Source organism: Lytechinus variegatus, chromosome 15 (assembly GCF_018143015.1).
Source record: "Lytechinus variegatus isolate NC3 chromosome 15, Lvar_3.0, whole genome shotgun sequence".
Classification (NCBI taxonomy): Eukaryota; Metazoa; Echinodermata; class Echinoidea; order Temnopleuroida; family Toxopneustidae; genus Lytechinus; species Lytechinus variegatus.
Window position 1 is genome coordinate 13,616,306 of NC_054754.1, and position 14,656 is coordinate 13,630,961.

At 36.7% G+C, this 14,656-nt stretch overlaps 1 protein-coding gene across 1 annotated transcript in view; it reads left to right on the forward strand.

Moving 5' to 3' along the window:
- The window catches only part of LOC121429216 (prokineticin receptor 2-like), a 48,062-nt gene extending 38,082 nt beyond the window's left edge, over nucleotides 1–9,980 (forward strand). The window contains exon 3 of the mRNA XM_041626175.1: nucleotides 4,937–9,980. Coding sequence (XP_041482109.1) covers nucleotides 4,937–5,753 — 817 coding nt within the window. The 3' untranslated portion in view covers nucleotides 5,754–9,980. The remainder of the gene's footprint in view (nucleotides 1–4,936) is intronic.
- Nucleotides 9,981–14,656: the final 4,676 nt, after the last annotated feature.

Here is a 14,656-nt window from a genome sequence, read left to right on the forward strand (position 1 = left end):
CAAAGCGCGTTACAGCATATTATTACCCCGGTCATTGGATTCATTTCAATCCCGCACGAAAAGTGCACAATTTCCACTCCCTGGGGAGCATTCCTTGCATTCATCGCAGCCTCATTATGGCGCTGGCAAAATCAAACATACAATATCTTTCGCATCCTACCGGGTACCCATTTAGCACCTGGGTCGAGAGTGGCAAAGTGTGGATTAACGCCTTGCCAAAGGACGCTAGACCGCGGTGGGATTCGAACACACGACCCTCTGTTTACAAGGCGAGAGTCAGAACCACTACACCACGGCTCTTCTAAGTCTAAAGTAGACTGTAATCATGAAGAACACATGGAATTTAGCTATTAAAATTGATTTGAAGATATTTTCTACTTTGTTAGACTTGTTTCCTTGCCCAAAACACTTCGAAGAGTGCATTTTGCCCTACCCCACTCCCTCACACACCGAGCCCATCGTGACGATATTTGCTTTACACTGAGGTGTGATTTACATGGAATGGCTTAAGCTTGATTTTCATTACATTTATCATTGCTAAAATTTAGAAAAGTTTGGAGAAACAAGTATTAAATGAAAAATGAAATGTAAACCCACTTTCAATGATAAAAACTTAGTGAAAAAATGCTGGAGATGTCTGATATAAACTTTTCTTCAGATTCAGTTATGTCCTCAGATCCAGCTGGCACAAAAAGAGTAAAGGTTGTGCTTACTAAGTGTTGAAATTTCAAATTTGGGCGGCAAAATTGTTACAAAATGCTTGAATGTATCCGTTTTATTTCAATTGACTAAAAGTGCAAGGGAAATGTATGATAAATGTTTCGACAAAAACATTCTGACAAAACTTTTACTTTCATTGGATAGATGAGACCCAAAACCAAGATTATACGTGCAAAAAATACCCACATGTTGTATATTTTTATTATTATTATTATTATTTATTTGACCAATATAAAAAAGTACATGCACATTACATTAGAAAATTTACAGTACATTAACATGCAAAGAAATGCGGGAACGGCATGTGGGTCAGGGGGCACAAAAGCGAAATTCATCACTGTTGCCCGAAGGCATGAGTCCCCACATCGAATTCCCAAGGGTTTTTCAAAGTGTAAACTTTTTTTTGATACGCACTGTATAACAAAGACTTGGACAAGTCATATGTACCCCCCCTCCACCTCCATTTCTCCGGCTCCCTCTTTCTCTGTCTCACTTCCTGGATGGTAGCCTATTCAACTCTTAACTGCCAAGTGACCGGTGGCTGATTGTCAGTTCATTTTTTTTCACTGAATGATTACCAAGAAATTAGCATATGATTTATGAAATAGTTAATTTAAAAAAAAACTGAATGTTTGATTGATCACATTGCACATTGATTGAGCTGATTTATTGGTAAATTTTTGATTAAATGATTGATAGGTAAACGTTGATGCCCCAACTCAGAATTTATTAAATCTCCTGACTCCCGTGAACATATTGCTGAGATCCACATGATATATAGTTAAAACGCTGCCCCCAAAGTGCCATTTTTGTTCACTCTTGCATTAAAGTTCAAGTTAATAATTTATGAAATTTGCTTAAACAGCCCAAACTTGTCCTGATCGATCATTGATTTATCACAATGCCCGTAACTTTGCAAATCCCAATGGATTTGCCTTTCAAAAACTGACAGAAATTGGAAGGCTTATTTTCATACCCTTTGTTAAAGTTGGTAGTGCTCAAGCATTAATATTTTTCCAACTGTTTTGTGTCATTTGAAAGTGGACCTAATTGGCTTCCACATATGAAGGTGTTTTTCCCCAAAGTGATGTATTTTGTTATTTTGCAGCTATTCCAATAGTGTACATTTTTTGTTGGACGCACTGTAGATCGTAACTCAGTTGGTAGAGCTTTAGACTCCTAATGGGAACGTCTGGGATGCTAGAGTCAAGGCACATCACTTTTAAGTTCTTCGTAGAGCATTCCAACTGATTGTCCTCTGGTAGGGCCCATAAACGTGGTCATAATATACATGGTCATAATATACATACACACACGCATACACCCCCTCAGAGACAGACGCACACACACATTAGTAATTGTCAAATTGTGCAAACCTACACCCGAATAGGCGTTCTACGTGATACATTTTTTGGCACCGGTTTTAAATGAAGAATCAAGTGACTATGAACTAGATCAAGCTGAAAAATATAATAGACCTACTTTTAAACATTGAAATGGTTAAACAAGTAACCACCATCTCAGGCGCAAGGTCTACGTGCACGTCATGGTGTGTGTTATACAACCTTTCGGGTAATTACTGGAAACGATATCTACCCTCATTTCTAGTTCTCTACTCTCAGATCAGTCCCCACATAACGTTCATTATATCTGCGATTTATACGTACATCCCAAAGCGACCCCTGGAGTCATTCACATTCTTTCCACGTTTTGATATAATTCCACCCTAAATTCTCTACGGATAATTGCTCCCATGAGAAGGGGTTGATGTTACATTGCTCGTGATGCTCCGAGGCTAAGAGTCCTCGTGTGTTTCCCATTATTAATTCTGGCGCAAATTATTACACATGCCTAATTAGGGGATATCGTACTCCCTCTCACGTCCAATGCGTTCTGGTTTCCAGCTTGAGGTAAACTCAGGAAACTGGGTAATTGACGAAAGAGTGAGATTTACAATCATGGATCTGTTTCAGGTGCTGTTAATGAAATGTAAAAAGAAAATTCAATGAATACTGATTTTTTGGGAGGAAATACCGATGGCAAAACAGCGATAACGAGATTATTTGGTTTTAATTAAATTTTCGGATAAGGGAAAGCACATGATGTGCATCGTTAGATGCTCGGTCAAATACCACCTACATTTTTTTGTCCAAAATCTCTGTTTTTGGTTGTTTTCATTTCTACCTTTGCAGGATATTTAATCTCCCCTAAACCAATTTTTCAGTATTTAATCTGTGCCGGAGTTTAATTACTGCTCACTTAGTTATAAAGGTATAGTGAGCCAGTTGACTTGTTGATAGAGCGCCGACATCATGTACTGGAGGTCATGGTTTCATTTCCGGCTGATGTAATAAAGCTATCTGCACATCCTGTACATGCTGTAAGATGGAAATGTTAAGCAGTTTCCGGGGTTTTTTACTGATATTTTAATCATCATATCATTTCATTTTTTTCAATCATCAGCCTTACTATCATTATCACTATGTGTCATCGTTTTCACTATATCATAATTGTTGCCATGTTAAAGCAACGTAAGACAAAGATATTTAAAGAAAGGAAGGTCAAAATAAAGATAATTCACCTCAGTAGTTCAAAACTAGTTAAGAGCCTGAGCTGCTTAAGACAACCGTTCTTTAGATTCTATAGATTTAAGAAACTGTATTCTTGTTTCCATCGCGAATTTTTAATGTGTAATTCATGTTTCAATTTTAGTCTCGTGCGACTAGAAGATAATGATCACCATACAAGCTTGACCTACAACTTCAAGTAAGTCCCATAATCATAAAGGCCTCTAAAATTTCGGCGGACTCTGTTGTATAGCCTATATATAGGACCTACATGACATAAATCGTCACCCAAAGGTATCCATTGAAGCCCTCGAGCTAAGTAAGACATTCTACAATGACTCCGATACTTTACTAATCAATATACACCAAACATATCACCCTATCACTATCAGTCATTATTTGTTACCATTTTTTATGAGGGACAATAGGACATTGAATAATGGTTTGAATGAAATTCTTCCATTAAGACTTTTCCCCTTCTAATAATCATGTTGTAATGGATATCATTATACCCCTATCATCATTGGAACAGTGTGAAATAGAACTGTGTATTTAGTTGTCTGTCTTTGCATTAACACACTGGCGTACTTTTGGCAAAAAGGAAGCAAGTTACAAAAGTATCATTTGTTGTAGATGAGCAATGTGTGTTCGTTATTTACATAGGCGTCAGGCAATATAACAGCATATTTTCTTCAGTATCCTTCCAGAGAAGGATCATTTCTTCTCGAAATTTCGGCTGAACGTGCAACATACAAAGTGTGTTTTTGAAACAACAATAACTCAAATTTGACAGATGTGTCACTTACTTCCATTTGCCAAAGCTGGGCAGTTACAGATAAGGGGGTGAGCTTGGGGCCATAGACCGCCAGAAGTTTCATTACCAAGAAAAGAAGAAAGGGGGAAATGAAGATCGTATATATAATCTTTTACACTCTTAACATATGTTCCAAAATCAACGAATCTCTGAAGTAAATTAAAAAAATAATAATATTAAGCAAATATCTAGCGGTATGTGTGGTTGGACATAATGTATATTTACCAATACATTGCTTATTTTTTACCATTTTCCAGAAGAGCTTAAAAGAGAACGGGCAAATATGTGATCTGCAGCAATGTGGCATTTATACACTTTCGACTTGAAAATTTCATTTTACAGCACCCCATGAAAAAATAGGCGGAAACTTGGTAAAGATGTTATTATTTATTTGGTGGATGAAACATTATTTCTTTTAAAACAACATCTTCGTTCCACCTTGTTTTATTACTTTATTGCAATTTATGTCATGCATTTCACCCTGAGCACGAAGGGTGAGTTAGACCGATTTTATTTTTTGAAGGTTTATTTTTGAAGGTATATAAATTAAATGCATTTTGTCTTCTTCGGACTACGTTCAGTGCCTCCCTACAAGCTCTTATACACGTGCTTGTATACAAATTCATTGAATTTTCTGTTTGAACTTTCTTACGATATTTACATGCAGAACATTGAATATACATGTATATCGTATGAAGATCAATGTTGCCTAATGATATACACTTCAATCGTTTAGGCAATGTGTTGTCCTGTCTGGAGACGTAAAGAAGATGATGTTTATTATTAAGTATGTCATCAATATTATTGATCTTTGTCTCTGAATTTCTCATTTCAGATATATCATCATAATGCATCCTCTAAAGCCGAGAATGACGACCTACACGGCATGTTTTGTCCTTTGTTTTATCTGGATCCTGTCTCTTACAATCGTCATTCCCACAGCCCTTTATTCTGGAACCCACAATTACTATTTCAACATCGGCGGCGACAACATCCACATCACGCAGTGCAGCGAGCGCTGGCCAAACAGCAAGGCGATGAAAGCCTACACCCTTGTCCTAGTCTTTGGTGAGTTCCTTCTGCCGCTTACAATCATGTCGGTATCGTACTTCCTGATCGCTCGGAAGCTCTGGTTCCGTCACGTTCCCGGTGGGCATGCCACTGAGCAACAAGAAATGGCTGCTGAATCATCCAAACGGCGTACCATCCGCCTTCTGATCATCGTTGTGGCGCTTTTCGCGTTTTGCTGGGCACCTTATCACATGTTCGCCATCTTGCGTGATATCGTCTTCCCCAGCTACCAGGATTCACACATGAGCCTGTTCCTCACCGTCTTTTACTTGGTAGAGGCCTTGGCCATGAGTAACAGTATGTTCAACACCCTTATCTATGTGGTATTCAACGCTAACGTCCGCAAGTACGTCCTGCAGATCCCCGATTCGTGTCGACGCCTCAAACCAAGCGACAAAGCGACGGTACGTTATTGGCATCCGCTGGCGACACGTACAAGTTCCCACTGCATGCGAAGTTCGGTGAGGTCGAGTCAACTCCGCACCAACACTACTACTATTTCCACTCGGCTCACCATTAACCTGAACCGACCTTGTTCATCAGGTCCTCAGAGTGCTGCAGTGCATGATCTTAAATGCTGATGGTGTTCCGACCGACGTCAGCATGTTCGTCAGGTCATCAGAGTGATACTGTCGAATGTTGATAGATTTAAGTCTGGTCAGCATTGGCTAAAAGAATTGCTCCAGAGGAATGGGTGAATTTGATGTCAAGTCTCACTCTCTGCCAGTCATCCGTGACTCACCCACACTTTCACATCGGCGATAAAGAGTAGCACATGTTAAGAATCACATGTAGGAGATCGAGAATATATCTGACACCAAACACTGATACCTGATACCGCGTCGTTTACCAGCGAAAATCGGAAAAATACCACGTTGCAAGTTCAGGAAATTACAAAAAAATTAATCAGTACATAACAAAATAGTGTTCTGATACAAAAAGATATCCACATTTAAACACATGGACATTACACTTGTGTTCGAATGAAGTAATGTCCTGATGTCGTCATGAAAAATGCCTCCATTCGCAAATATGGAATTGTGTTACCCAATCCGATTATTATTCTGATTACAATGTATTTTGATGTTCTTTGCAATCATCCAATAACGCTAAGGACCTAAATATCGATTTATAGGAAATTGATCGTTGGTTAAAGAACATAAAGACGAATAAAAATAGAACTCAATGTGCTCAATGATAATCAAAGGAATGATTTGAATATGAAGAATTAAAAAGGAGAAAAAAATAAATGATTCATCGGTATATTTCATTATAGCTAAATGTATAACAGTAATTCGATTATGAGAAGTAATGTTTATTTGATTGGCAAAGCCTTTAGAGAGAATTTGAATGTGATAGGGTGCACCTTGCAGATGGCTTAGCATATTAATGATATTGTTCAATATTCAAAGTATGTTCTTGGAACTATACCTTCACATTTAAGACGCCATTGTTATCACATCCACCAATATCATCTCAGCTGAATTTTCTTTGTTTTGTTAAAACGTTTTTTTTCTATTTACAACAGTGCTGTGCATCGTGTTATCGAAAGTATGTTCCTTTAACATGTGGCTTATTGTGCGATTAATTTGTTGTGTAGGACACCCGAAAATTAATGTCTACTGAAAGTAACAAGAACCGTGCAATTAATATCTTGAATGCACTTGTACATTTTGTCTGGTACATTTCTTCACAGGACATTTATATACAATCTCACTGTAAAAATAGTGCTCGTATACATATTAACAATATGTAATGAAATATGTGCTCTTGACTGTTATGTACATTGGACACTATCAACATCTTTACGTCATCCATGCTTTTGATGTCATTGTCTTGTGACACAACACTTTCATTTGTTTTTGCGTATTCAAACCGTTTTAGGGAATCACAAGAAGATTTAGGGGGTGGGGTTGATAATTAGTATGAAAATACCCATGTAGCATTTAGTTCTCCTAATCACAGAATCCCTGAAGGACGAGTGCTTTCTCCGTCTTCCTGCACGCGGGGAATGAGAGTAACTGGATACTCTTACCCCCGGCGACATGGCCACTCCGAAAGGGTTCAAGCTCTATCCGGGTTTTACTCGGTCCAAGATTTGCCACCTCAGGCACTCCTCTGATACATTACCAGCGCACAGATTAAAAAATAATCACCGTCTTAGCCTAACCCATCATTTGTACATTGTTGGTTGGGGATAAACAGTAATATATCCAGCATAGCTGGGGATATTTGTTTTTGATGGAACAGTGCCTTCAAGGCAGATCTTCAAGCCTTTGGCTTCTTTGCTTGGCAATACCGTAATGGCTGCAGTCGTATCATTTAGTCCTTATCTCCTAAAGGTATGTACAAGCTCGCTCGTCGATACTCGAACTAGGTCCTTTCATTTTCCGCTCATTGATTCAATTCTTATGTTTGTTGGTATTGATCATTTCCTCGGTGTCTCTTTTCAGATCATAAAGTTACCGCTTGATAATGAATTTCAATGCACAGCGGCTCTTCGCACACCATACACCTGTATTTATTCACCGAACACACCACACGGTGTCAAAAAAAAGAATAGTAACGTGCGTAGCATGGTAAGGACGTTCTCGTCCAATGGAAAAGTATCGATCAATTATGACATTAGTCATTCATAAGGATTCAATTCCCCCTCAACATGCTCGAAGATATTGGATAGTACTATGCCTATGCAAATGAGACGTTTCTAACCTCAGCAAGATATTGTAAGCCAGATTTTAAACAGTTTAAAGTTCAATCCTTGAGAGTATAAGACGTCGTGATATAGCCATTCTATCTTGTATTTTTTTGTTTAATCTTGTAATGTTTTATATTCATCTTGTAATTCAATTTTCATTTCTATGACGGAGGTGATTAAAATGTATTTCCATCTTGGGACATCTATAGCAGCCATGGTTCCCAAGATTACTCGAAGCTGTGGAATAGGTAACTGTATTACTAGCTTACCCGCAGGCTAATCAGAAAAGGCGCTGTTCAGAGTTTGTGGTGGATGGCGGGAAATTTAGCCTGCTGGCAGAATTTAACGGATCGCACGACTTGCCGGAGCAGTCTGTGAAATAACAGAAGACCATTTGATGGTGTCTGCAATCATAAAAGTGGCATGGAACAGAGTTGGTTTTTAAAGATTTCGATTTTAAAATTTTTATACGACGAGGGGAGCGTTTCATGAGGAACTTGTTGGTTTTTTTTATCCGGCAAGGTCTGTTTTATCCGACAGTTACCAGAGTAACAAAAGGACACCTGTATGCCTCTCAGTAAATTAAAATCAAGAAAAATTGTCAAATCGGACAACCGCATGTCTGTTAAACAATGCAAAGCATTCAAATATAACAAAACAAACAGAATATACAATGTATTATGACTAAAACATAATCCAAATTATTTGTAAAGCCATCAACATAAAGGAAAATACAGAAACATACTCAAATAAAAGTAACTTAATTGGAAATAAGTCATATCAACATAAAAGAAAAAAAACAATGTTAATTTTTTATACGAGAAAGAAAGAAGTGAAGGGTTTTATCAATTTTGTTGATTTTATGCGGGCTAAAAGATTTAGTGTCCATTTTTCTCAACTAGAAAGTGTTTATTGTAAAAGAAATAATTACACTCCCAGAAGATATCAAATGAAAACTTCATCATTTCATCGGGAGCTTCATATGTCTGTTATTCGCAAAGTCGAGCGTAAATTTACGTATAGGTTCACGAAACGACACCCAGCTGAGATATGCGATATTGGTATGCTATGCTAGAATTTGGGGGAAGGATATTATTAATATTGCATGGCGCCAATATTGTCTTTCTGCAGAATGGGATTAAGCCTAAATTGCTCCGAAATATTGGATTTTTTATTTTGTATGTGTGCAATATTTTTTTCACATAAGTATAGTTTCATTTCAAATTTTGATCGAATACAAACACGCCTTATCTATGTAATCTGTAATTTTGATTTCGTTTGAAGATATAAAAAATATAATAACTCCGCTGGTTGTGTAGTGACTGATTATGATCGTATTTTATTCATGATTCTAACAAAGATTCTTTGATCATGGATATCACACATTTTGACATTATTTTGTGAATAGTCAGTGGTATGGATTACAAGATTTATTTTTTCTACCAGTGACCGTTAAAAGATGATGGTCTAAATTATTATCCCGACCAGAATGACTAAAAGTATATTGGTTACCATGCCAACCTTATTGCCCTCACACTTTTATGGTTTCAATGCTAAAGATACTCATAATTATGTGCAATATGTTGTGTTAAACGCTGACATTATTATTTTTCAACTCGTATCACGAGGACAATAAGCTCTTTGTCATGTATAATACGCACGACACTTATTCTATACTGTTTTGTATATGTTGCTGACACTACTATTACTACTAATACTACTACTACTACTACTACTACTACTACTACTACTACTTGCACCTCTCCAACAACATCAACAACAACAATAACAACAGAAACAGCTTTAATGACTACTTCCACGATTAGAAGTAACAGTACAAGTACCTCTGGCGGCAGTGGATCCTGTGTAAATGACCCTTGGATGAACCAAAGCCTTCTTTTTTCTGTAATTTCTTTGTCACTATGGAGTACGTCAACGACAAAATAGAAAGAAATACTAATTCTACAAATATATTCGAATCTTTCTCGCCGTCACCAATGGTAATTATTACTGGCACACTTCCATTACAGCCACTGGCACCAACATAAATACTACTACTACTACTACTACTACTACTACTACTACTACTACTACTACTACTACTACTACTACTACTACTGCTACTACTGCTACTACTACTACTACTACTACTGTTACTACTCCTCCTCCTCCCTTTCTTCTTCTTCTTCTTCTTCTACTGCTACTACTACTGCTGCTGCTACTACTACTACTACTACTGCTACTACTATTGCTGCTGATACTACTACTGCTTCTACATGTACTACTCCTACTATTCTGCCTACTTACTACTACTACTACTACTACTACTACTACTACTACTACTACTACTACTTCTTCTACTACTACCATACTACTTCTACTACTACTACGACTACTACTACGACTACTACTACTACTACTACAACTATACTACTACTACTACGACTATTACTACTACTACTACTAATTATACTACTACTACGACTTCTACTACTAATACGACTACTTCTTTTTCTACTACTACTACTACTCTACTACTACTACTATACTAATACTATGCTATTACTATACTACTACTACTACTACTACTACTACTACTACACTATAATACTACTATACTACTCCTACTACTCCTACTTCTACTACTACTACTACTACTACTGCTACTACTACTACTTCTACTATTACAACACCTACTCCTACTCCCACTCCTACTGATGTTATACATGTACTACTTATATAGGTATTACTGATTATGTGCCTGATGCTGCTACACAACTTCTATTACCGGAATTATCATATTTTATCTCCCAAAAGACACCAACTGCTACTATTTTCCATTCCCCTCCTTTTATTCCTAAATGTTTTGCATATTAAATTTTTTGTAAATTAGGTCACACTCACAGGTAAACATGATATGTAAACATAGACATGTTTAGTACTCCTATTGCATACTTATATTTTTTCACCACAATTTTTATGTCTAGTCTGTTATGACAATTAATGTGGATGGCCTGAACATTCTTTTCGGGTTAATGAAAATATGTAATAGTTATGATATCTAAAAAATTGCTCTTTGGTGACTTCGTTGCTTATCTCAAATAAAAACGAAAGAAAATGCGTGGTTATTTGTGTGAAATATAGATTTGATATATTTGATGAATTTTATGATATATTATCACCAGATAAGGAAGCTTGTATATTTCGTATTTATAAATTCATCAAAACTTCACAAACAAAATTATCTATAATCTTTGCCATAGTAACTATGTTACTGTAATTTTTGTCCCCAATGTTGTCCTCCGTGTGTTTCTTTAAATTGGTTGTTGTAATTAGGATATGATTTTTTCCTTTTTTCTAATTTGTAATGTAAATGCAATTATTTTAATAAAACATTTTGTCACTCAGTAAATGGAAATTTACACTGGAATTTCGAAGAGAGGTAAAAAAATCTTTCAAGGGGAGATATATTGGTGTGATATCCTTACATTGTTTTAATTTCTCTAAAACCTTGATGGTAATATCTTTTTATAAGATTATTTTACCGGATTATCATTTTCATTAGCCAGATATTACTCAAATATTTTATCACGTAAGAATAACTAATTTTGCCACATTATTCGCTTTTGGAATTGGAAATTGACTTGTCTCCACTCGTTGTAAATTTATTACAAAGCCATTACTCAAATGGTTGTCGTTTATACTAGATAAGTTACTATCCCAGAATGATACATGCGCTTGGTATCATGTTCAGATAATTATTCTAACTTTTATCTTGTCAATATCTGATATTGTATTGACAGTACTTGTTTTTTTTTCTTTGTATTGACATTGTAATTTGACCCATTCAGCCCTGCTGCTGGTCAATATACAGTGCGTATCAACAAAAAGTTTACACTTAGAAAAACATTCTGTAAAATCATACATTTGTAATATCCTGAAGATTTACCCACATTTTAACATTGGTACAGATCCATTTAAGCAAATGACGATATAACTGTCGACAAATATTTCCGCTTGAGTGAGCACCACTTACTTTTGAAAAGTTAGTGAAAAATGATTTGCGCAGAACTTTGAAATAGTTTCGCGAATAAAAGTAGACCTTAATCATGAAGAACACGTGGAATTTAGATAGTAAAATTGATTTTGAAGATATATTGTACCTATATTATCTTGTTTCTTTTGCCCAAAACACTTCGAACAGTGCATTGCGCCCCACCACACTCATCCACATAGGCCATCGCGACGATATTTGCTTTACACTGAGCTGTGATTTACATGAAATGGCTTAGGCTTGATTTTCATTTTGTTAATCACATGTCATGCTTGAAAAAAGTGTGGAGAAACAAGTATTAAATGAAAAATGAAATGTTAACCCACTTTAAATGATAAAAACTTAGTGAAAATGCTGGAGATGTCTGATATAAACTTCTGTTCAGATTTAGTTATGTCCTCAGATCCAGCTGGCACAAAAAGGGTAAGGGTTGTGCTTACTTAGTGTTGAAATTTCGATTTGGGTGGCAAAATTGTTACAAATGCTTGAATGAATCCGTTTTATGTCAATTGACTAAAAGTGCAAAGGAAATGTATGAGAAATGTTTTGCAGGGTAAGTTTGATTTCGCCCTTTCCCCTTGACACAGCGTGAAAACGAGCATTTCTGCGCAAACAGATTTCTGCGAGATTTACAAAAATGGACAGTGCTAACTCAAGTGTAACATTCTATCAAAACTTTTACTTTCATAAGATAGATGAGACCCAAACCCAAGATTATCTGTGAAAAAATTACCCACATAATGTATTTTTTAATACCCATGGCTTTTTCAAAGTGTAAACTTTTTTTTGATACGCAATGTATATGCAGATACATAAATAAAAAAATATGTCTATCCTGGAAAATTACACCATTCAAAAGCAAATAAATGATATTCTAGAATGAACAGCTGTTCACTATAAAAATATTCAAGTGGTTAACGTGTAAAAGATACATACAATAACATATTGATTAACCAATTACTTTGAGAGTGTACAAATTAACAGTTATGATTAAGGAAATAGCATATACAGTATATATATATTTTATATTTGTGTGTGAACATGTACATTTGTCTATAAAATCATTATACAGATGTAGGTTCCTCTTCACAGACATGTTTTGTCTCTTTCTATATCTGTGTATTTCAGGGTTTTTTTCAATTGAGCAATTTGTAATTGTATTTCTGAGAGCGGGGGGGGGGGGGGTTGATACAGAGAGAGTAGAGTTGTAATGAGATTCGTCAATAATAGAAGAGAAAAGAAGAGAGAGATAGGGAGAACGTGGTCCATCCTCTCCCACATACCCACACACACACACCCTTTCCATACACACGCACCTATTCCGCACGCACTGACACCCAACGCACGCAATTATGATCAGGTGCCAGTAATAATGAGAGGAGAACACTTGGAAACAGGGAATGAGGGTGGTCGTTTGACGGCTTCTTGAAGTGTGTCCTCTTCAGAATGGTGTTATTGATTCTCAAACAAGAATAGAAAGTTTTGATGAATCCAATTCGTCAGATCTGTCATTGGCGCTGGCAAGCAGTCCTCTTGATGGTGTACCGTATGTCAGGTTCAACCTCTCAACGTCTCGGTCACCAAAACGTGACATGTTCTATTAGTCTTTTCCCGACGATATTTGTATATGACACTCAGATGATAACACTTTCTTTCTCTCTCAAATACACGCGCACACCTCCACCCACTCTTTTGACAATCGAAAACTCGTTCATTTATCGTAAAAAATGGGAACTTGTGTGCGCGGTTTCATACTCTGAAAACATTTGAATTTAATCCACTAACATGACTAACCTGATCATTTACTGACATAACGTCAGCACAGACCGCCGATCGGGACTGCTTCCTACATAACGTGAGCACAGACCGCCAATAGGGGACGCTTCCTACTTCCTAGGCACACACAACTTCCTTAAGTTTAATTGGCCGAGCGGGATCTTTAACAATTAGGCACCTACTGTAAGAATCGGATCGAAATGAGATGGGAAATGTATTGGCATGGTAATCTGGACAGGGGACATCCCCGGTTGAAATGTAAGAAAATGTTTGCATACACTTCATTACATACACAAACCCACACACACACCCCCACTCACACAATGCACACAGACATCATACACCAACATGAACCTACACATGTTTTATGCATGTACAGTTGCAGATTCTTGTTGCAGTCATGTTAGTCAGATTCTTGGGGGCAAGTGGGCCTCCCCGGCCTTCCCCTCCCACCGAACCCCCTTTTTTTTTGCTTCATATTTTTCAAAGGAAAAATTGCCCCGTCTGGCCATCCCTACCCGTGTGTGTGATATAGACAGAGTTAGTGAGAGAATATTCTTTGATCTAATAATTTATGTAGTGTTTACAGTGCAGAAAAACAGGATAGTGCACTGCAAAAACTCCGGTGTTGATTTGACACCAGCCCGGAATCTATGTATCTATAACCGATGATAACATTTCTCATTTAATTAATGATTTAGACAATACAGACTGGTCGACCATTTTTGACTCCACAGAGGTTGATGTAGCTTACGACATTTTTATTACCAAATTAACATCTTGTCTAGACACCAATGTCCCTCTTATCACCCACCGAAAGTCAAATTATAAAAAAATCCCAATACATCCGTGGATCACTAAATCTATTTTACGATCTATTAATCGTAAAAATAATCTTTATTATAAATATATTTCTAAACCTAACGAAAACTCTCGTTCTAAGTACACTTGTTATA